General features: G+C 46.3%; 1 protein-coding gene and 1 long non-coding RNA gene across 2 annotated transcripts; both read right to left on the reverse strand.

Moving 5' to 3' along the window:
- Positions 1-16,962: 16,962 nt before the first annotated feature.
- Positions 16,963-19,539, reverse strand: LOC146753066 (uncharacterized). The gene is made up of 6 exons (XM_085531022.1): positions 19,420-19,539; positions 19,176-19,253; positions 18,910-18,991; positions 18,522-18,648; positions 18,179-18,324; positions 16,963-17,859 (listed from the first exon to the last, which is right to left on the reverse strand). Exons 1-6 carry the CDS (start codon positions 19,531-19,533, stop codon positions 17,342-17,344), a joined length of 1,065 nt encoding a protein of 354 aa, XP_085387148.1. The 5' UTR covers positions 19,534-19,539; the 3' UTR covers positions 16,963-17,341.
- Positions 19,540-19,925: 386 nt separating this feature from the next.
- On the reverse strand, positions 19,926-23,100 carry LOC146753067 (uncharacterized). Its single transcript, XR_014940334.1, has 4 exons — positions 22,709-23,100; positions 21,273-21,379; positions 20,088-20,160; positions 19,926-19,960 (listed from the first exon to the last, which is right to left on the reverse strand). It is a non-coding gene; the product is annotated as an uncharacterized LOC146753067 (long non-coding RNA).
- Positions 23,101-23,796: the final 696 nt, after the last annotated feature.

Genomic DNA, 23,796 nt, shown 5'->3' on the forward strand with positions numbered 1-23,796 from the left:
AAAGGGGCATCAGGCCATGTGCAAGATGCAAATGTATATCTTTTAATTAATTTATTTATTTTGAGGCTGTAAGCTTAATAGTTGATCATAAATGTCAATAAAACTGAAACAAATAATTGAAGACAAAGATGGAAATCAATGAAAATGTGTTAACCCTTCTCAACATGAAAAATTCTCATGAGTCTTGTTCCATTTTAAGTTGTATATATGAATCTTTGAGGTGATTTGATGTCTTTTTTTTTCTTTTACTGAAACTACAATGTTTTCCAGAACTGTGTTCGCTGGACACAAATGCCTTCAGGTTCAGAGACACAGACAGCGGTGCTAGTGCCAATGCCCTGTGACTATAGCCCGGTGCCCAGCACTACTCTTCCCTGCTGCCTATTTGATGTGCCTCATCCTCCAAGTTTTTTCAGCTCTCCTAAATAAATGGCCATGGTTAAGGGCATGTTTTCAGCAGGCCATTTGGGCACACACTATTCCCACTGCCCTCCAGATTTCTCCATCCCTTGCTCTTTGTTCAGTCAGATACCTCCCAATTATCTGTCTGATTTCTGACTTTCAGGGGGATTACTGGAATTTGTTCCATCTCCCCAAAGTCTGATGGAATGTGTTGTCAACTCCTTCACTGTGATTTGATCTATCCCTTCCTATCTATTCTTTTTCTTTTTCTTCTTATACTTTTTCTTTTTTTCAATCACTGTCTCTTTTTTATTAAGGCACAAAGTCTGAAAGATGTTCATTAATGTCAGTAAAAGTGAAAAACAGAGTTGGAGACAAAGATAGAAATCAATGAGAATGTGTTAACCCATCTCAATGTGTGAAATACTCACAAGTCCTGATCAATTTTAAGTTGATACCTCTCAACTACCTGGCTGATCTATCCCAGGAAGATTACTGGAATTTGCTCCATCTCCCAGAGTCTGATGGCCTCTGTTGTCAACTACTTCACTGTGATTCAATCTATCCTATGCTACCTCAGTCTAAATCATTTCTTTTAAAAGTATTCCATATGAAAGACAAACATCAATAGATGCCGCTTGAACATGGCATGCAGTTGATCACTGTGTTTTACTGTTCATTCAATTGCATCACCTTTCCTTCCATTTGCTGGCCAGATAAAAAAGAGAAATCTTTCCTTTTTCCATGTGCAGCTGGTTCTCTGAGGAAAGCCAGTGGGAGTTGGTGCAAAGCAGTTTTAACACTGAGCGGATGAATGCAGAGGAGAAGAGTGATGTGAAGAAAAGTGATGCAAGTCCCATAGGTCCATGAGGTTGAGAAGGACCTTTGTCAACACAGTAACAGTACAGAACTCATTGGGACATCCTGGATTGGTATCAGTTGCACAGTGCTGCTTTAATGTCTTCTTTAAACCCAACTATAAATAAATAGACAATAAATTTATAGTGGATTCTTAAAGCTCTCTCCAGATATCCCTCCTTTTTGCTGAACAAGTTCTGATAACCTGAAGAAGATAACAAGATGGCATAAGGCACAGGAGATTCTTTAGGTTATAATGGCCCCAGGGTGCATTTGATGCTGAGTTCATCAGCCTCCAGTGCAGTGAGAAGTTTGCACAAAGTGCTCAACAAGACAAAGTCAGAAGTAACAGTGAAGTTTCTTGGAGTATTAATGGGCCCAGTGAGGAACATTAACAAGCAAGCTTCCCAAGGGACTTGTTAGAGAAGATAACTGGAAGCCATGACTACAGGCAGGCAAAGGCACTGGCATGCTAAGAAACCTCTCCTTTGCCTTACAAAGCAGACAGGTCAAGCCCTGATTGCAAGACCAGTGGTAGAGAGGTCCTGTATCTCATGTTGGCTCAGGGCATTTCCTGGGGCAATGGGTTGGAGGTATGTATGATGTTAAATGAAAGACACGGGGACAGAAGATCCCAGGCTCTACATGTGGTGCAAGGACGCTGTGAGGTTCATGTCCCATATGAGACCTATGTTTCATTGCAGGATGTGAGCAAGGATGTGAGAAGGGCCCAGTGTGAACAAGCAGTCAATCCCTGTAAAACTCTGAACTTCAGATCTCTCAGTTCCAGTGCCCTCCTTTGCACATTCTCCCAGAGTTTGAAGTCCTTTATGTTCTGCGGTGCCCAGAAGTGCACCTAGTGCTGCTAGTGAGGCAGTAGCAATGCAGAGCAGAGAGGGATGATCCTTTCCCTCACCCAGCTGACAATAAGTTGCTTCATGCACTCCAGGGGACTGTTGTCTTTCCTGGCTGCCTTGGCACACTGCTGACTCACATTCAGTGTGATGCTGACCAGCACCCCAACCCTTTCCAGTCAGACTTCTCTCCAGTGTCCCATATCCAGTCAGTGTGTATGTCCAGCATTGCCCCTACCCAGGTGCACAATCAGGCACTTGTTCTTGTTATACTTTATGCACTTGGTGCTTAGTACCAACTGGTACCCAGTTCTCTGACTTGTCCACATCTCTCTGCAAGTCCTCTCCACCCTCAGTGGAGGCAACAGCACCTCCTCATTTGGTCTTATCAGCAAACTTGCTCAGAACATCTTCTAGTCCTGCATTCAAGTCATCTGCATAAACATGAAAGGAAAGTGGCCCCAAAATGGAACCCTGGGGACCCCGACAGTGACCATCTACCAGCCTGATGGAACCCACTGATTATAATCCATTGGGACTGACCTACTGGCCGACTGCTCACCCACCACATTGTGTTTCTGTCTAGCCATATGCAGAACATTCTGTCCAGAAGGTTGTTGTGAGAAACAGTATCAAAATTTCCACTGAAATCCTCAAGGATTACATCAACTGGCTTCCCTTGGTCAACTAAACGGACAACTGTGTCACAGAATGAGCTTAAATTTAACAGGACCTTCGCCTCACAAACTTGTGTTGGCTGCGACCAATGACAGAATTGTCCTTCAGCTGTTTTTCCAAAACTCCCACCATCACTTTCTCCATAATTTTACCAGGCACTGGACTAACAGGTCCGTAATTGCCCATGTCATCTTTCTTGCTCTTCCTTACAATGAGACAACATTTGCCAGCTTCCTGTCAGCTGGCATGACCCTAGACTTCTTTAGATGCAATTGAAATGAGAGCCCAGAGCATACTAAGGTGTCATCATTGAAAGAAAGTAGATGTGCCATAGCTTTGCAATGCCTTGAACTCCAGAGTATGCCACAGATGGAGCAGAGGGGAAGATTTGCCTCTTCTGTAGTGAACTCATTCATTTGGTAAGCAGAATAACACAACCTGATACACGGGGACTGTGTCTCCACTATTCTCTGCTCAGCTCACAGGGCAGCGGTGCAGGGTGTTGCTCTCATGTCAGTGCAGGTAAACTCACTTTAACCCTTTTTCCTCTGTAAATGCATCCTCTATTTCTATGCTCAGATACACTTCCACATTCCCTCAAGTACACTTTCATACATAATTAACAATTACACTTTCTTATACCATCAAAACACTTTGTCAAACAGTACAGTTCTTCAGTTCACATAAACTCCCTTAATACAGTCTGTATTCTTCAGTTATAAACACTGTGCCACAGAACCAGCACTGATTGAACCACCTCCCTCACACACTTCCTCGCAAGCAGTACATAGTATTACATAAATGGGTTGACACTCATTGGTCGGGTGGAATGTACACCTCTCCTCAGGACAATCTTACTAATCTACAGAGTACATACTCCCGTCTTTTACATACAAGCAGAAAGTACTTATGAGTGGACAGACAACACAGTCTTTCACTTTGTCCGTGTCTGGCCATTTCCCTCACAGGAGGAAGGAAACACGGGTCGGGACTCGGCACTCACCCTGCAGCTGTTCTGTGTCTCACTCACACCACACTCACTCTGACATTTAGATCAAAAACCATGGTTTATTCATACTACACAATGCTGACAATGTTTTCTAGATGGAATCTTAATAACACTCATACTCTGGTCGACCAGTAGCAAACAATGTTTTTCCCAGAGTCGGCTTGACACACGGTACCAGACACTTAAAGCAGATGTTAATATTGAACATACAACCTATAAGCCCCATGATTACACCTTTGAGAACCCAGGCTACCATTTGACAGGCTATCCACTATATCCCATACCCGTAGGAGACACCAACCTAGGTCCCTCCTATTGCCAACCACCTGGGAGAGAGTATTTGTTCTTGTTTCCATTCATATGACATACAGTTCCCTTTCATAGGAACTCACCCAAGGAGTCTTCCTACCCCAGCTGGCAACCAAAGCCATGAGCTCACCTCCCTGGGAGCAGCACGTATGGCTGTAAACTGTGTAGGATGTCTCCTCAAGACATATGGGCTCCACTTACCATACACATACCTGGTCCACCTATGGGTGGTCCTTTCTGTCCCTGCAGTGATCAGGTGAGGAAGGGAGTCCTTCAGAGAAATCTCAGGGTGCGCCAAAAGTGTCTCCCTCTCAGCTGGTCCTGCAGCGAACAGAGCTGGTCCCACCTGGGCCGCCAAATTGACTACAGGAATTGAACTCTATAACCTCTATAACTGATACAGTCTCCCATGACATACTTATACCAAAGCTGAGGAAGTATGGGATAGGTGAGTGGACAGTGAAGTGGGTTGAGAATTGGCTGACTGGCAGAGTGCAGAGGGTTGTCGCTGGCGGTGCAGTGTCTGGCTGCAGGGCTGTAACTAGCGGCGTCCCCCAGGGGTCTGTGCTGGGTCCGGTCTTGTTCAACATCTTCATCAATGACCACCCTCAGCAAGTTTGCTGATGACACGAAGTTGGGAGGATTGGCTGACACACCTGAAGGCTGTGATGCCATTCAGCGAGACCTGGACAGGCTGGAGAGCTGGGCAGTAAGAAACCAGATGAGGTTTAACAAAAGCAAGTGTAGAGTCTTGCACCTGGGTAGAAATAATTGCATGCACCAGTACAGGCTGGGGGAAGAGCTGCTGGAGAGGAGCTCTGCTGAGAGGGACCTGGGCGTCCTGGTGGATGACAGATTAACCATGAGCCAGCAGTGTGCCCTTGTAGCCAAAAAAGCCAATGGCATACTGGGGTGTATTAAAAAGAGCATGTCCAGCAGGTCGAAGGAGGTGATCCTCCCCCTCTACTCTACCCTGGTGAGGCCACATCTGGAATATTGTGTCCAGTTCTGGGCTCCCCAGTACAAAAAAGACAGGGATCTCTTGGAAAGAGTCCAGCAGAGGGCCACAAAGATGGTGAAGGGCCTGGAGCATCTCACCTATGAGGAGAGACTTAGGGAACTGGGTCTGTTTAGCCTTGAGAAAAGAAGGCTGAGAGGGGACCTGATCCAGGTCTATAAATATTTGAGGTGAGGGGGGCAAAGTGGTGAGGCCAGACTCTTTTCAGCATTGTGTGGAGGAGGGACAAGGGGAAACAGACAGAAACTGGACCATAGGAAGTTCTGCACTAATGTGTGCAATAACTTCTTTATGGTGAGAGTGACAGAGCACTGGAACAGGCTGCCCAGGGTGGTTGTGGAATCTCCTTCTCTGGAGATATTCAAGACCTGCCTGGATGCCGAGCTGTGCGACGTGGTGTAGGGAACCTGCTTTGGCAGGGGGGTTGGACTCGATGGTCTCTGGAGGTCCCTTCCAACCCCTACAATTCTGTGATTCTGTGAATATCATGGGGTGGTTTGGATGGGGAAAGACTACCCCTTTGAATGACCTTTTGTCAGGGCATGTCCTGGGATTCCTAGGATCCTCAAAATGCAGCATTGCTTCTGTCACTGAAAAATGGGGCCCTGTGTGGGACGGAGGGAGGGTCCATGAGTCCCTGGCCCACCTGACTGAGTATTTCCATGGTCTTAGCAAAGACATACGTACAACTTGAGAATGAGAGTTAGCTGCGTTCATGGTGGCATGGCCACTGCTGATGGCCTTGAACTGTCTGAACATAACTGAAGAGGCTCAGGCTGATGCAAATCAGCTATTGAATGACAGTGTTGAAAAACTGGAAAGACAGGTGGCAGTTTTGATGGGGAAAGAACCTAATTCAATCATTCTCCTATGGAAGATCAGGAACATCTCTCTGGAAGACCATGGGGACCCTGTACAAGGGAATCTGTATAAAATGGACTCTGTAAATGAAGGCACTAAAAGGTCAGATTTTGAGGTTCCATTTGGACTAGATCTATTTGAGATCTGACTGATTGTAACCCAAAAATGAAAAAAATAAATAAATAAATGCAGGATAGGCTGGTGGGAGTGCCCTGACCAGTGTCCAACCCCCCAAACCCTGCTGCCCATAATACAGCAGATGAACTGATGGATATAGTACAGTGGTTTAGACAGAAACCAAGAGAGCATGCCAGCATAGCTGCTCTGGTTATGGGACATGGAGGCAGAAAGCGCTGTGGTGAATGGACTGGAAATTTCAAAACTGACATCCATTACTACTCACCCTGCCCTCAGGCAAAGACTGTATGCTCTGTCCAACATAATGAGGATAGCCATTTGATCAGTGAATGATTTATGGCTGTGTGTCATATAACATGGCCAAATAAGAATGACATACCATTAAATATGAGCCTGTGGTCCTCTATGGAGGACTAACAAAATTATATTAGAGAATTAGGCATGAAAGAGGCAATCTATGAAGATGATTTTGAGAGCCCAGTCAATAAATTTTTCATCAGGAACGAGGGATCTCATCCTACAGCCATCACCTTTACATCAGTATGGGTCTATGTTATCCATACTGAACCCCCCAGTGGCCCTCAGGTGCTGTAATACAACAGGCTGCCCAATTGATGGGGAGACAAGAGTGCCTACGGCCAGATGCAGGCTCTGAATGGTGGTGAAAAGGTCAGAGAACCATCTGCTGCCATGACTTAGGCGTCCAGCCCCTAAGGTAATCCAGTCTGGACCCATTAGGGTCTTGAGACAACAAATGTTTAAAGACCAGATTAGAGCAGGAGTTCAGTTTTAAAAGATTGATGGACAGCATAATCAGGAAAAAATATCTGTTAAACAGGCCCAAGCACTGAGTATTTTCAGTCCAACCTTTTCAGCCAAACTAGATGTGAATGTAACTCACGAAGGGTCTGGATGGGGGCTCTGGCAGAGCCAGAGTTCTTTGTGAACCCCTATGAGGTTTTGGTCACAGGTTTGGCATGGAGCAGAATAAAGATACATCACAGTTGAAAAGCATTTATTGGCTACCTATTCTACACTACAGGTGGTAGAACCAGTAACTCAGATTTCAGAGGTTATCGTTAAACAACAAGGCCAGTCCAGGGGTAGGTAAAAGATCTAACACACATCTCTATGATGGGGGTGGCCCAATCACAAGCAGTGGTGCGCTCAGTTGTTCTGCTTGCCTGCTCCTCAAGGAGTTAGGAGAAATCTGTGCCTGCTGCGTGTTCGAGTGCATGCGCAATGCCATGTGGAGGGCTTATCGCAATAAAGATTGGCGGATTTGCTGCGTAGACCGGTCAGAACTCAGATCTGCGTTGTGCTTCCTGCGGCACCAAACGCCCAACAGTGGCAGTTCCGTGTATTGGCCAGCAGGTGGCAGCAGAGACCACGGAAAGAACGTCTGCGGGACAGACCCTGGGGATCCTTTCTCTTTTGATTATAGGGGAAGAACACAAAGATGGAAGAGGAGGGAAGGGGAAAAAAAAAAAAAAAAAAGAAAAAACCAAACCACAGCAAACAAATAAAAACTTCTCCAAACGTAGCAAACGTGAATGTCTGTCAATAAATAAATGAGTAATTGAATTGATTTCTGTTTCCCCTCTCCCCCGCCCCCCTCAACTTCCGAGATGAAGAAACACCTGGTATCAATTGGACAAATGCACACAGTGAAGCCAGGGATGGTCTGAAACGCAAAGCAGCTGAGCAGCTTTTAGAAGAAAACAGAGTAGTAACAACTTCTGTACCTACATTCACCACTCTGAGATCCTGTCTGGGTCACCCAAGGCTTGTAAATAACCACTGGGTCGGTTCTGATGTCGAGTGATTTGTTGTCGGTTCTCTCATGGTTCTCCGGTCAGTTCTCCGGTGCCAGGATCTGCCACAGGGCATTCTGACCACGGGCATCATGTTTCTACGCTGCCGCCTGCATTTAACAGGCAATGGGACTGCCCAGCATGTGCAAGGCAGCACCTCTTTCACACCACCAGAATGTTTAAGGCTGTTGGGATTGTTGTTAGCGTCCCATTAACACTGAGGCTAGAGATACCCTTAGGATTGACATTACTATTAGCATTACTTTGATGGTGCCCTATCTGGGTCATTTCCAGGGGATGTCAGGAGTAAGGCACAGTGTCAGGAGAAAAAGAACAGACTCTGTTACTTTATAAAAGTGATAATAGAGAGAGTTCACTGGAAAAAATACAACTCTTAAATAATACAAAGCATGCTTCTGATTGGATGCAGGCATCATTTGGGCTCTGATTAATATTACTTTTAAGGTAAAGATTATTGTTACCTTAATGATTGTTTTTTGGATTATGATCAGGGTTAAGGTTCCTTTTGCTACAAACTTCTAGCATCATTTTTGTTGTTACATTTGGAGTTAGAGACGATTTTAGAATCAGGGTAAGGGTTAGGATTAGAGTTACATTGCGGGTTATTGCTGTTATCTTTACAGCTCCTGTGAGGGTTGGGGTCTGGGTCAGGTGTTTAAAAAATGAAATGAGAAAAGAATAAAAAAAATATATTGAAAGCTTCAGATTTCCTTAATCTTTGTGGGAATCATATAATGTGCAACTCAGATCTACCTCTTCGTGCAGTGACTGCCTGTAAATTTGCTAGAGCCTAATATAATATGGCCTTGTGCTTTCCGCTAACTCACCTTCATTTCATTTTCATTACATTTGCTTGGTAGTCAGATTTTGGTGTGTGGATATTTTAAAACAATCTAACTGACATTGGCAAAAAATTAAAAATAAATTAAAAAATGCACGACAGCATCGTATCAATTTTTATAGATAAGATACAGAAGAGCTGTTTCCCTTAGTTTTCTGTGCCTCTTTACTTTCTTACCCTCTCCCCTTGTGTGAGAAACTCTCAAAGTCAAAGATTTCTAGTTAGGCAAAGATGGCAGCGATAGCAGCAGTGCTTATTCATTATTGCAATACTGCGCGCACATCCCCTGTTGGCAAGGGAGAAACTGCACACCAGTCAGTGAAATCAATTCTGTTCTATGCCCTAAACCCACTGCAGGTGATGCTCTCATGGCTCTCATTGGTTGAGCATCTCAGGCTCACACACTCCTCGAGACTGTGGCTAGGATTCATTTCCATATAAGGTCAATTACCAACCTCTTGTTTTTAGGTCTGCCTTGTATTTTTCTGCGGACAGAGAAGGGCAATGTTTCCAAAAGTCAGTACATTCATTCTGTCCTGTGCTGGGCTCTACCCACCCTGTGTATTTATCTTGTGCTTGTCTCAATTCTCCCCATGTCAGAATGCCCCCAGTCTGAACTTAACTCTGTTCAGCAACTTTCTTGGTGGAAAAACTACTTATACAGCTGTTTTACAAGAGGGTTATACATTCAGTTAGGGCCTACACTATGTACTGAAAATACTGGAAACTTCCACTGCAAAAACACAATCTACCTCTCCCATCTGTGCAGCCTTGCAGACCCAGAGCATGCCAGGTTATTTCTGCTTTCATAGCATTTGCATGCTGTAGGGTGAGCAAAAGGTTCTGCTGCTTGATTCTTCTGCAAGAGCTGCCTACCGGCAAATGGTTGCAGGGATGGAGGATGTGACAGAAAGCATCTGTCTCCACAAGAGCAGAGTTACATTCAGTGCAGAGTGTGAGAGTCAGGTTGGTGTGGAAAAGCACTGACACGCTGGGGATGATGCAGTGCTCACATGTCTAACACTCACAGACATTACTGTCAGAAGGATGGTGCTGTGTTGTGCTTCTACCTTTGGCAGCCCCTGGAGAAATGCTGTGGCACACAGAACACCTTTGTATTGCACTGACTGCTGCCATGCAGCATGGATTTCACACCAAATCCAGAGGAGCACGACTGCATCTAACTGCCCTGAGAAAAACTACTGTAGCTGAAGAGATGAGGAGGCAGCTGCTCATCTGCAGAACAAGCAGCACTGTCAGACACTGGGCCAGGTGAGCACCTCCTGCTGCAGCGTGATGATGACAGGGCTGGAGATGATCTGCAAAGCCAGCTTAAAAGTGGGAGACGTGAGTCAACATGGCAGGAGGACAGAGGTGTTAGGGAGCAGCCAAGGCATCAAAGAGTATCAAAAGGCTTTGAAAGGTGTCACAAAGCGACAGCCAGGAAGACTGGGATTATCATGAGCAGCAACCTGGATGCTAGAGATTATTTGCTCCCATACAAAATGGTAGAGATCTTGCTGCAGACATCCCAAAGCCAGGCAAAATGGGAACCCAGAGCTCTGCCTGCACGAACCCCACAGCCAGAGTGTTGCAAGCTGAGCTGCCTTGCTGTTTGTTGCATTCATCGCAATCACTGTGAATGAAGACTCAGAATGCAGTCAAGGCGATGACTGAGCATGAGAGTGACTTTATTCAATAAAAGACAGGAGGGCTTGAGAGGTCAAGGGTGAAGATGGGACTCCTCTTGTCATGATGAGAGTGGCTCAGAGCTTGTGCTTCTGCCTGGTGCCTGGGACTGGCAGCCTGACTCTAAGTCCCCATCTAAGATGCTCAGCTTCACCTCACTGATGCTGACCTGCTCCTGCATGGTGGTGCTGCTGCTGGGGCACTCGGGCTGTGCTTGGGATGGGCAGCACTGCAAAGGCACTGGGTCACAATCCAGGCAGGTGACTGCTGTGTCTGGCAGGCTCAGGTCAGCATCTTCAGCAGAGCCAGGAGATATGAGAGCATGAATGTGGATGAGCCCCTTGTGTCCATCACTGTTACCATGTGGAAGGCTGTCATCCGAATTGCAGCGATTCGTGCTTAATAAGAACTCTCCATTGATGGAAACACACTGCACATCACTACTTGGTTTGGATCTTTGGGGTTGACAAGGGCTCGAATCACCTAGGAAGGCATAGAAACACAAGGGTTAGTGTCAAACGTTTGCAAGTTGAATCATGAAAGAGGCTGTTGATACTTGGTAATAGAGTGGCGGCAGGAAGAAGCAAATAGGCTTCAAGCAGCAGAGCCACTGTCTTGAAAGTGATCCTCGTGCAGGTCCAGCTCGTGTGTTGTTTCACTGTAATCTGCTTCTTTGGGTCTACCTAGTGGGCAGCAACACTCGAGTTGTTACTGATATCATTGAAAAGAACTGGAGACAATTGTTCTATTCCTAAGAGCTTCAAGGTGCCTAGAAGCACAAATAGAAACCAGCAGTATTTCATCACTTCACCAAAAGGAAGGTCAAACACCTGAGCTGTGAAGAGCAGTTACAGAACCTATGCATAAGATCACACCAGACATACTTTGTTCTAACAACAGTTATGGCACATAGTCCATTTCCTTCAATATTCCCAAAATGAAATGATGTGGAGCATTACAGGGAAAGAAACACTGCACACAGACACTATGACCCTGATTATACTCAAGCAGCAGACTTAAAACAAGTCAGAGTTTTAGATTCCAGGATATTTCAGGACCTATCATGTGTGAAATTCAGTTACACAACAGTGCCTAGGTGCCTGCGTTTCAAGCAACTTTCAGATCACAGCCATGTAAAATAAAAACAAATTCAGTGCAGAAATAGCAATCCTGTACCTTAATACTCATGAGATTATCCATTTTTTATAGCATTCTGACTAAGTTCTAAAACTTGCTCATCCCAGTTCACTTCAACAATTTCCACCAATTCAAGCAATGCAGTTCTGAGATCCTGTGTATGTTAGGCAGATAGAATTGAACAGTGCAGAAATAATCTCTGACAGCTTTAAGAGCTCCGTTCTGCTTACAAACTCTCAGTCCAAAACTATTCACAGTTTTAAGGCAATGAACACCTGAAGCAGTTGGATCATCTGCCATTTGCCGCATTCTGCTTCTTGGCATCATGATTAGCACAAAGGGTTTTCTGCTGTCCTGCAGAGATGGACAAAGTCCTGCTTACAAATGGACCAAGTTTCAGTGTACAGCAGAGTTTGTACCAGACTAAAAAGCCACGTCATTCAATTCATGTGCTCAGGTTGTTATGCACTCAGAAAGGAAACAGAACTGACTGTTGAATTCTGAAGTCAATCTGTGGGGTCCTACATTACCTCCTGATTCTGGAAGAGGAAATTCTAATAGCAAATGCAGAACTTTGACCTTTGTAGACATGAGAAGAGCTGGCATTTAGGAACATTCATTTCAGGGAAATCAAATGATGTGTCTATATTTTTACTACAGATAGTATAGGGAGCAGCCAGTTGAAGAACCAGATACAAAAAAAATCCAGCCCATTGGCAGGAAAATACTTCTCCTTAAATTCTGTATGCTATCATGGTATAGAATCAGGCTACAGTGCCACATAGGCCAACCAAGCGTAGAACCAAATCCACAAAATACTGGTAGACAAAACAGCAAAAACAGGGACAATATTCAGCAGACAGGCCTTTCTACCCACAGCTCAGCATGTTCTGCCATCCGAAAAGCAAGGCCTCTTGTCAAGCTCTGCTATTTCCCTTCTCAGTGTATTCTAGCACAACTGATACCCACTGGTATCCTCCTGTAGAGTGCCATCATATTGTCATCATCCAAAGGGAAAACCCACACAGCAGAGCATACAGCAGTACACCCATGCTCCAAATATCCACCTGAGAAACAAAAAGACAAGCTTACAAACCTGAAGCACCTCAAATGGCTTCCTGACAGACTGGATTGTCTGCCCTTGCCAAAGCCCACATATAGCCCATGAAAAGCTGGCTCTTTCCCTCAGGAAAAAAAACCTTACGTCCCAGAGAAAGCATATAACCCTAATTCAATTGTTCTTCCACTCAGCTTAGAGCACTACTAAAACCAGCATCTTCACCTTAGCTCATCACACTGCTGCAGTTCCTTTTACAAGGATTTCACTGGCAAAATTTAAATCAAAGCCGTCACAAGGGATTTAGCACAGTTACGTGTTACTGGCTACAAGAGCTGTCAGCACAGTCACCTGTCAGGCTTTGCTGCTGTTCTCTTTATGTAGAGGCACAACAAGGTTCAGACACCTCACAGTGCAATTCTCACTTGGACTGTAAAGAAAAAGGAGGCTTGAAAAGCAGCGTGTGGAAAACAAAGAAACAAGAATTAGAACAACCGTGGGGCCATGGCACTTGTAGGAATTGCTCCGCCTTTAACAGCGATTCAAGAAGGATGAGGGCATTCCAAACCAGACCAGTTTGGACAGATTAACAACTGCAAGTAGTGGGTTCCAAAATTCCAGACATCTCTCAGTTTTTAGTACACTGTGCATTACAATGGAAACAAGTCTTCACCTACAACTTGGAAGCTAAAGACACGTCTGACAAAACAGACTGCACAAAAATTATGGATAATTAACAGAGCAAATTGCTCTTTCAAAAACTTAGTCATAGAAAGAGATCTCTGAAGCTGCTGTTCTGTAGAGCCCCAAAGCAGTCGCTTGAGGCAGTTCAGGATTAGCCAGAGACAAACCAGCCAGCTGTGTGAACTGAGACCAATTGCACTTTTCTAGTCTGTGGCCACTGACAGCTTCTGAGAGCTACCAAGCAATGCAACCTAGCAGAATTCAGAAGGGAAACCAAGAGAGCCTACCTGAGCTCCACTGCCTTGAAATGCTCTGTGGAGAGGGAAGGGAAAGAGGGGAAAACAAACACCGCTCTACATCCCTCTGAGCCAATATACGCTTTGCCCTGGATTAGCTCTGGTGCTGCATAAGCTGGGCTTCCACAGCATGTGTTCAGGTGCTAATCAAGGCCTCTCTGGAAGAACACAAAAAATAGAGAGAAACGTTTGCTTTAACAGAGTTTATGTCTTCTGGTCATTACACTTCAGGAGCCTCAGAGGCTTCTTCTCCTGTGTATGTTTTCATTCACCTTATATTTTGCTTTCATTCAATGTGACCTCACTCAGCAAATATTGTCTAAGAGCATGAGTATCACATGAATGTGCAGATCTCAAGCTGCTCACTTATCTAGTACCCTTGGCATGATGCTTTATTTTCCTCAGCTGATCATCTAGATAGTGCCTGTTGATTGTGCAACAACAGCCTGTTGGTCTCGATTACCTGTGAGAGGCTCTAAATTTGGCCAGGAAAAATCATTTGAGGGTAAGTAATTCTCTTGGAATCAGTAAGGCAGTCTTCCCGTGCTTTCATAACAGCACCCATCTTACATGTTAATAAAGGCTTCTGGAAATCAATTTGAAGATCAAGAAACAATTCAGTTCAAGCATATGCAATCACAGGATTTTTACGTCACCTGCAAAAGTCATTTTATTCTATCCACAATCTCATCCTACAGACAGTTCCTTAGAAGGTTCCTTAGGCACACCAACCCCATGCTCCTATTACAGACCCTTGCATAAGACAGGTGATATACCTACAAGATTATCTACAGCTTAGACTATGAAAACAGGGAGTCTAGCTAGAGAAAATTATCTACCTGTGCTTCTGAGCAATCTGTTAACCACTCTCACACAGTTCAGGCCATTCCAAACAAGATGCAATGACATGTCAGCCACAGAAACAGCTTTATTTTAGGGTGTTTGTTTGGACAAGCCCCTGTTGCATACAGTGCTCAAACATGCATTACTTGGGGGCACATTGTATTTGATTTAACACATCCTCTTACCTTTGGCTTTGCACAGAGTCCAAAGTCTATCAGCTTCAAATTGTCAATCAGCAGATTTTCCCGGTGGATGAGAAAGCAGTCAGGAATGATTTCCACCCAAGTGCCCAAGGAAACATCTTTTCTCTTCTCTTATTTCCTGCTGTGGACAGTGGTTCCCAGTCTACTCAAAGCTCGCTCGCTCTCGCTGTCTCAGAGATCTTCACTGACTGCTGGCAAGTTCCCATCTTCCAATATCCCAGGTGGGAAATACTAGCTTGTATCTGTTGGAAAGGACCTGGGGACTAGGAGGACAAGTGGTGAGAGACCACAGGCTGAATGCAAGCCAGCAGTGTGCTCTGACAGAAAAGAAGTACAACAAGATCATCAGCTGCATTAAAAAGCAGCACAACCAGACCAGGACAAGTCATTCCTGCTTCAACACTCATTGCACCACATGTACAATACTGTATCTGGTTTTAGGCCAGGAAGGATAACAACCTGAAGCAAGTTCTGTGGATGACCTCCAGCCTGTGCAGGGGGCTGAAGCTCCCACTCAGAGAAGAGAAGCTGGGGAGAAAGATGTTTGTTCAGAGTGCAGAGGAACCTCATGGCAGCTTCTCAATGCCTACGGGGTGGGGAGAGGGGGTGCGTATGAAGATTGACTGAGGCTCTGGCCAGCAGGTCACAATGGGATTGTGACAGGAAACAGTCATACACCTAAACAGCAGACTAGATAGAAGGAAATAGCTTTCCAAGCACTGAAGTTATTACCCAGAGAGAACATGGAGCCTCATCCCTCGGACATGTACTTTTTTTTCAGTGGGGAAAGGTTCTGTAGATATAGGGATTTCATAAGATGCCTAGGAAAATGCTCGTGCTGTAATGATTTGCTTTACTGAGTGATACCAGCAGCTTACAAAATGCCAAGCTCTAACCTATTGGTGAGGAAATATTCAAGCCTTCCAGTACCTAACCTGTGCTTCAAGACTTCAGAGACAGAAAATCCATTGGATGGGGCCAGAGGAATGCATCTCACCCCATACCCTCTGTATAGCCACCATTTGTTTAAAGGATCACTCTTCCTTGAGGCACAAAACTAGAGCAGGTTACACAACAGACTGACACCACAAGGGCTTCTCTCTAGATACAAACTGCAGCAAAGAGCATCACAAAAATGTGAAACCAACACTCAGATCAGATCTGTGTCTCTGCTCCACTCATTAGGAGCATCATGTTTTACTCCCCTTTCAGAGGAAGATACTTCTTCAAGGATAACAAAATCCAGCTCAGCTACAGAACATAGTACCAAATAGCAATAATTATCTCACATTTCCTGTAGGGAAAGAATCCTAAGCACAAGTTATTCTCTGAGTTTCAGCTGGGACTGAATTATTTTCTTCAGTGTCTGATTTAATACTACGTTTCATTCTAGAGAAACAATGGAGATAGCGCAGTGATGCTTACAGCTGCTGCCAGGCAGCGTTGTACAGAGCCACAGTCAATCTCAGCTGAGAGCCCAAGGAAGTGAGAAGGGACAGAACTAGGACAGCTGACTTAAACTGGCCAAAGGATATTCCATACTATATGACATATTGTGGAAATAATATGTGCAATAATAATGTAATGTAATGTAATAATATAATAACTTCCTCCATTTTACAGCCAGAGAATACTGCCCTCTGAACAACCAGCAACAAGATTTGTGGTGCTCTGTTAAACTTTTTCCAGCTCTACAGCATCTTTCAAAAGGCAATGGGACCAGTAGGCTGCATTCCTAAGTACCATCCCACCTGCCCCCGTGTTCTTGAGAACTCCACAACTCCAACAGAAGATATTCTCATATTTAAATGCCTTTTGGCTTACCCCTACAGTAACTTTCTCCATGATTTTTAGTGCAACTTTTTCACCAGTAAGAAGATGCCGCCCGAGTTTTACCTTTGCAAAACTACCTACAACTCAAAACACAGTTGCTTAAAGTTGAGTGTGAATTCTTCACTATTATAATATTACAAGTAAAGCAGAGTACCTAGCATACACTGTGTGTAATGCTTTAATTAGAGGAAGAGGTAATCAGAACCATCAATTTCCAACTGGTTTCAAAAATCCAATTTCAAGTTTATACAAATGAAACCTGACTTAGAGAACTGACAAGAGCTGTCAATCTATTCTCAGATTAATTCTAGAGTGGTGAGACAGACTGTTAGGCGTGCTGTTTCTGTACAAAGATGACACTTACCCGTTCCAACTGTTTCATGGAATTCCTAGTACTTGAGAATTTCCTCGTAGTCACTGACAGACATCCTGAATGTGCAAGAACTGAAGATCCTCCAAGCACGTGCAATGAGGAAGTGCCAGCAGTGTTCACATCCTACTTAGGACATATTCTTAGAGGCAGAAGCGACACTCGTGGCAGATCCAGCAATGCTCATCTTCTCACCAACGTGCATCCCCCTCTCACCCAGCAACAACAAAACACAGTGCATGAAGCTGGCTTCACTTAGGTTAACAATATGGAACATCCCTCAGGGCTTTGTGCCACAGAGCAGTAGCAGGGCTGGACTACAGCTTTAGGAAGCAGTGAAAGCCTTTCCCTGTATGGTTACAGTGTCCCTGCACGCACCCCACAGCCAGAGCGTTGCAAGCTGAGCTGCCTTGATGTTTCTTGCACTCATCCCAATCTCTGCGAATGAAAACTCGGAATGCAGCCAAAGTACTGATTGAGCACGAGCGTGCCTTTATTCAATGGAACAAAGGAGGGTGTGAGAGGTAAAGGCTTTAAGATGGGACCAGTCGTGCTGTTGCCCAGAGCCTGGGACTCTTGGCCTGATTCTACCTCCCCCTCAGAGATGTTTGGCTTCTCCTCTGTAATGCTGACCTGAGCCTGCATGGTTGTGCTGCTGTCGGGGCACTCGGGCTGTGCTTGGGCTGGGCTGTCCTGGAAAAGCACTGGGTCCAGGCTGGTGCCTGAGGAGTCTGGCAGGCTCAGGTCAGCAGCTTCAGCAGGTATGGGATGAACGAGAGCTTCAATGATGATGGCATTCTTCTCTTTATAACTGATGTTATACGGAAGGCTTTCATCTGAACTGCAGCATCCTGTGCTTAGTAACAGTTCTTCATTGATGGAATCACAGGATGCTGCATCGTAACATGCCTGGCGTCTTGGAGATATACAAGGGCTCGGGTCACCTAGGAAGGAGTAGACGCACAGCAGTTAGTGTCAAAGTTTCACAAGATGAATCATGAAACAGGTTCTTGACATTTGGCTATGCAGTGATGGTGGGCAGAAGCAAATAGGCTTCTAGCAACAGTGTCACTGTCTTGAAAGTGATCCTCGTGCAGGTCCAGCTCTTGTGTTGACAAGAGACTCATTTGGGAAAAACAGGGGTCAACTGAAGATGTCAGGCACAGGCTTGAATGCCAGAAGGATGTACAAGCCCACTGAAAGCATGAATTCTACCTGTGTTGCTGACAAGCAGTGCTTTGAAAGCTGGATTTGCATGCTTACCTGCCAGGACCAAGACTTCAGCTTCAGAGGGCTCCCTAGCACTGCTCTGCAGTTGGCGTTTGGCCACAGGGGATGGTTTGCCCAGGCAGAAGCAGGAACGCCAACTGCAAGCTGCTGACTCTGCCCTCTTACTGGGAGAACTCATTCTGCAGAGAAAACAGAGCATGCTGTCAGACGTGGTGCAGGGTGAGGGAAGAGCTGCACCGAGCCCTGGCCAAAAGTTGCCTGTTCCGGGCAATGCCTGGTTTCTGCTGAAACACAGCTTAGAAACGCGCTCTGTTTCAAACAGCAAAGGACGCTTCCTTTCCTACAGCTCAGCCCTCAAGTCCTGTTGGCTAAATACCTCTCAACGATGTCAAGCAGGGACATGGATCCCGAGAATGTCGGAGGCTCCGGCTGCTTCGCTCTCCTGGGGCAGGCCTTCAACAGGGAACGAAGGCAGGAGATGAACTTGCCCCGTTTCTTTGGCTCTGCGCAACAAAACAAAGAAACAAGTTCATTTCAGCCCTGGCTCGGTTGGACGAGGCTGAGCGCAACGCATTCAACAGAACACGTAACAACAAAAAGCATGTTCCCAACAAGGACACACAAGAACGGATTTTCCCCATCCCTGGAGGTGCCCAAGGAGCTTAATGCAGTTCTCTTGCTGTACTAGGGCATTAACGAACCCCCTGAAAGCCACGTTCAGACCCCATTTTACTAACCCGCATTGTCAAATGTAAAATACGCACCTGGCTTTGGCAATGAATTGAGGATGGACTCGGGCAGTTTTCCCCTGATGAGTTCCACGCACTCACCAGGGAAAAAACCAACCTGTAATAAGAACAAAAAGACAGGTGGGCATTAGCCCAAGCCCAGAGCCAAAGGGAAGGTCCTCTGACACCGACGCAGGGCAACTGTTTGCATCCAGAAGCCATCCTGTGCAGGCAGAGCAGCTCCAACCAGAGATTCTAGACACTACTGAAGCTGTGCTCTCTAGTCAAAAATGTGTGCCTACCTCAAAGCCATGCTTGCCTCTCCAAAAGGGGCTCATCTCCTTTGGTGGCATATCAATGATGCACACCAGATCTCCAACCTGCAAGAGATTGAAACATCAATCCCAGCTTCAGCACAGCTGGCAGGAAAGCACAGCTAAAACAACAGCCTTCTTCTACGACACAAAATATGAGAGCATTCCCGAGGCGTTCACACTCTATACTACTCCCTGTGCACAACAACAAGGAACGCCTGGAACTGCTTACCTCCAGAGAGAGCTCATCCGGCCCCTGGGCGACGTGGCACTTGATAACATGGGCTGCTGCAATCGCTGGTACGTTGAGAGATGACACAGCACGCACCAGCTGCGGCTCCCGCATGTTATCAGCCTGCAAAACAGAGCACAGGCCGTGGTCAGGAGCTGAGGACAAGCCAAGACGATTTCAAGGTGAGGAGCACATCTCCAGAGAAAGCTGCAGCAAATGTGCTCCATCCTTATCAGGAGCACTTCAGAAGGAGCTGCACGTCTCATCACAGTTATTTCCCTTTCTGGCGTGCATTGCCAGGCCATGCAAAGATGCATCTCTCTCTACCCAGACTAATCAGCAATGGCACTGGCGCAGACAGCTGGCCAGGCCCTTTTTGGCCCATTCTTTCCTGCAGGAGAGTACATCTGCAGCTACTTCTAATGGCTCAACACAGGGAACAAAGACCAGCCAGAGCTTCATACTGTACCTCCGTCGCCGCCACCTCAGGCTCACGGCTGATCTTACTGCACGCAGCACACATCACAGCAAGTGTGAAGAGCTGGAACAGAGCAGAAACACACTTCTGTTTTCTCTATTCACACAGCACAGGATGGACAGACTTCTTCAGAGCTACCCGCGCATACCCTGCGGCAAAACCATGCGGGCGGACAAAACATAGCACGTACCTGGCAGTGAGATCACCTCAAGCTATATGCAGCAGTTCCTTGTCGCTTTGCTCGGATGATATGAGAGCAAAAGCTGCACCGAGGCAGCGGGTGGAGGGCGAGGAGAGGAGAGAGAAAGAGCAGGTCAGTGAGAAGGGCTAAGACATCCATGGAATAACACACACAGCACAACCGCCCCACCCACTTCCTGCAAGACATGCTGAGTCTCAGACTACGTGATGCCTGTCCACCCAGCAACTTTACGATGCTTCCACTACTGAGCAAAGACAATGGAAGAAGCACGGGACAGGTGCCAACTTTACTGATATCCCCTTTGGAACGTGTGTACCAGGGGAAAATTACGTCTGATGGTCAAGAGTAAGCAATACGGTGCTGTGAGCTCCGACAGCCAGCAGTTCTCAACACCTCACTGCCCACCCATCCATCCCATGCAGGTTCAGCTTACCTACAAGCTGCTGCACACGACGGTGTGAAGAAAAAGGCAATAAAGTCACTAACTAACTAACTAACTAACTAACTAACTAACTAACTAACTAACTAACTAACGGCACTAACTAGCTAACGACACTAACTAACTAACGACACTAACTAACAACACTAACAAACAACACTAACTAACTAACAACACTAACTAACTAACAATACTAACTAACTAACAACACTAACTAACTAACGACACTAACTAATTAACGACACTAAAGGCACAAGAACAACAAGTCAACAACCACTCCGACCACTAGCTCACCCACAAAGGAACACAGAACGCACCGCTCCTCCCCTCATTCCAGCCGCTTATGACATCACCAACGGCCAACAGCCTGGTCCACCATGACCCCCCACAAGGCGGGGAGCCAAGACCACGTGGTCACATCTGATTCCAACACGGCACCACAACATTCCAGGACTCAGTGTGGGCTTGGAATTCTATCCTGGTGTGGCAGCGCAATGGGAGGTGTTAGGGCACAGCTGAAGAGCTGACAGACAACGGACGTTTCCAAAGGAGGGTGCCAGATTAACTCTCAGCATTCTCTTGCGGGGCTCTTAGGAATGCTTCAAACCCATTTTCACTGCCTAGCTCATTTCTAGAAAGTCCAGTTGAGAAATGCTCACTTTGTCTGGGGAACGCCTCTATGCATCATGAATGAAAAATAAAATAAAATGGGCATGCGACCCTATGAAACTTACCTCTCTGCTCTTGCTGTCAGCCAGACACCTCAGATGAGCATGACGTGTCCCTGCTCCTGAATGAAGATCCACCCAAGTCTGTGTTCCTCTCTGCTCCATCTCTGGGTCTAAAAGAAACACAGACAGAGATGATTACAAGATCCTTTGTGGAGACGAAAGACAAGGGTGCACACGAATTCTGTTTAGCAAGAAATACTACAGTCCCAATGGACTGCGGTGGTAGTACTTGAATCCTCATTTGGGACTGGAGCTCAACAGGTCAACACATCAGAAATAACACAAAGTGCATCTGGAAGACGTGTCTCAAAGCCCAGAAAATCCAACACGGGAGGGGGCTGGACAGTGGACCACAAGTGTCCATTTCCATTGCAGCTCCCTGTAGAGAACAGCACCAATCAGCAGGCGTGAATCAATTCATTCACAAGCTGCACAATGACTCTGTTCTTTACGTGATAAAGAAACACAGAGATTCCTGACCAAAAAGTTGGGAGTTAATAACGACCAAAGAGGTTCCTGTTCCTACGCCTCATCCTCTCACCCCAACTCCTGGGTGATGCCCACAGGCTTCAAGTCAGCACTCAAATCCATTGAACTCCAGTCACAGAACTCCATCAAGAAGGATGTCACACATGTGACACTTACATACATTTTGCATCAGAAACAGTGATGCCAGCAGGAGCAGAGAGGTGACTGTCCCCCTGTACCCAGCACTGGTGAGGCCACAACTCGAATTCTGTTTCCAGTTTGTGGCCCCTCACTGCAAAAAAGACACTGAGGCTTTGGAATGTGTTCAAAGAAGGGCAACAAAGCTGGTGAGGGGTCTGGAGCACAATGGGGCCATATGAGGAGAGGCTGCAGGAGATGGGAATGTCCAGCCTGGAGAAGAGATGGCTCAGGGGAGACCTCATTGCTCTCTATAACTTCCTGAAGGGAGGTTGCAGTGAGCTGGGGGTCGACCTCTTCTCTCGTGTCATTATTGATAGAACTAGAGGGAATGGTTTTAAGCTGCAGCAGGAGAGGTTCAGGCTGGACATTAGGAAATATTACTTCTCAGAAAGGGTGGCCAGGCACTGGAATGGACTGCCCAGGGAGGTGGTGGAGTCACCCACCCTGGGGGTGTTCAAGGAATGACTGGATGTTGTGTTGAGGGACGTGATTTAGTGGGAGCTAGTGGTAATAGGAGAACGGTTGGACTGGATGATCTTTTAGGTCTTTCCCAACCCTGGTGATTCTATGATTCTGTGATTCATACGCTAAGAAGCAAGGAGAGGCTCTTTTGTTAAATCTTTCAGTAGAGAGAAGAGTTGATATTTGCTTCTCCCGACAACAGAAACACGGTACCAGCTTTCTAAGCCAACCCACCTACAGCAGGCAGACAACGCATATGTAAAGGAGCACGCACATCCCCTCCGGCATCACTTGAGACGACAACCCACCTTCAGATCTCTGTGCATTTCCCTTGTTTTACAAAGATGCAGCCTCGCTGCAGCTCCATGGGTGTCACACAAGGCCTGCAGGACCTTCCTCCACAAACCCCATTTGCAGGCCTTGCTCCGTGAGGATTGCCACCGGCCCTCCTGAGCAAAAACAAGCACTAAGAACAAGAGCAAAGCACACTGGATTCGCCCTGGCCTGGCTCAAGCCCCAGTCTTACCAGACAGACCCTGGGATGAAAACTACTCCACAAACACCAGATGGACACCAGCAAACAAGAAGTTGATCAGATCTAACCCCAAGCAAGCACCAAGCCTCCCCAGGAAGCTCTTTGCCATCTGCTTTGTCATCACCTTACCTTTCCCTTTCCCTTTCCCTTTCCCTTTCCCTTTCCCATTTCCTTTCTCTTTCCCTTCCCTTCCCTTCCCTTCCCTTCCCTTCCCTTCCCTTCCCTTCCCTTCCCTTCCCTTCCCTTCCCTTCCCTTCCCTTCCCTTCCCTTCCCTTCCCTTCCCTTCCCTTCCCTTCCCTTCCCTTCCCTTCCCTTCCCTCCACACCTCAATCCCAAAGTTGTTTCCACACCTGCCAGCACGTGTTACCTCCCACCTGCTCATCGCACAGAGCTTCAACAGCACCAAATTTGCTTCCGGGGCCCTCCTTCACCTCACTGTGCTAACACTCATGATTCAAATTACACAGAAATCCTAGCAGAAGTTCTCAGTGAGAACTGCACCTAACATTCCTCCTTCTACAAGCAACAGCCACAACAAGTGGTCATGAAAATGCTTTCATCAAAAAGAAGCAGAGACGGCACGGCAGGACAGATGTACTCTGTGTGCACGTCTGAAGCCTTTTGAGAACCTAGTCGTTCTTCCTGCAGGACCCCTGTCTTCTGTTAAAAGCTGAACGGTCCCCAGAGCACCTGTTTCCATCAGCTGCCACCATCCAAAGCAGCCAGCCTTCTTACAGTCACCTGGCCCAAACATCCCTTTTGCTCTACACTTGATTCATGCAAGAGATGGGAGCTTGGCACGCAGACCATCCTTCCAACAGCACATCCCAGCAGCAAGGGATCACAGCGCTGGCACAGCT

The sequence above is a fragment of the Coturnix japonica genome, unplaced genomic scaffold (genome assembly GCF_054131305.1).
Source record: "Coturnix japonica strain WE unplaced genomic scaffold, WE-NBRP24 Scf040, whole genome shotgun sequence".
Lineage (NCBI taxonomy): Eukaryota > Metazoa > Chordata > Aves > Galliformes > Phasianidae > Coturnix > Coturnix japonica.

What these genes read in the sequence shown, in the direction of transcription:
- LOC146753066 (XM_085531022.1), bottom strand. Translation starts at nt 19,533, where the DNA reads ATGCGGGAGCCGCAGCTGGTGCGTGCTGTGTCATCTCTCAACGTACCA. An exon ending in CGGATGAGCTCTCTCTGGAG is followed by an intron (nt 19,254 to 19,419) that starts GTAAGCAGTTCC and finishes AATCTCTTGCAG; the next exon opens with GTTGGAGATCTGGTGTGCAT. An exon ending in TGAAGTCTTGGTCCTGGCAG is followed by an intron (nt 17,860 to 18,178) that starts GTAAGCATGCAA and finishes ACTCCTTCCTAG; the next exon opens with GTGACCCGAGCCCTTGTATA.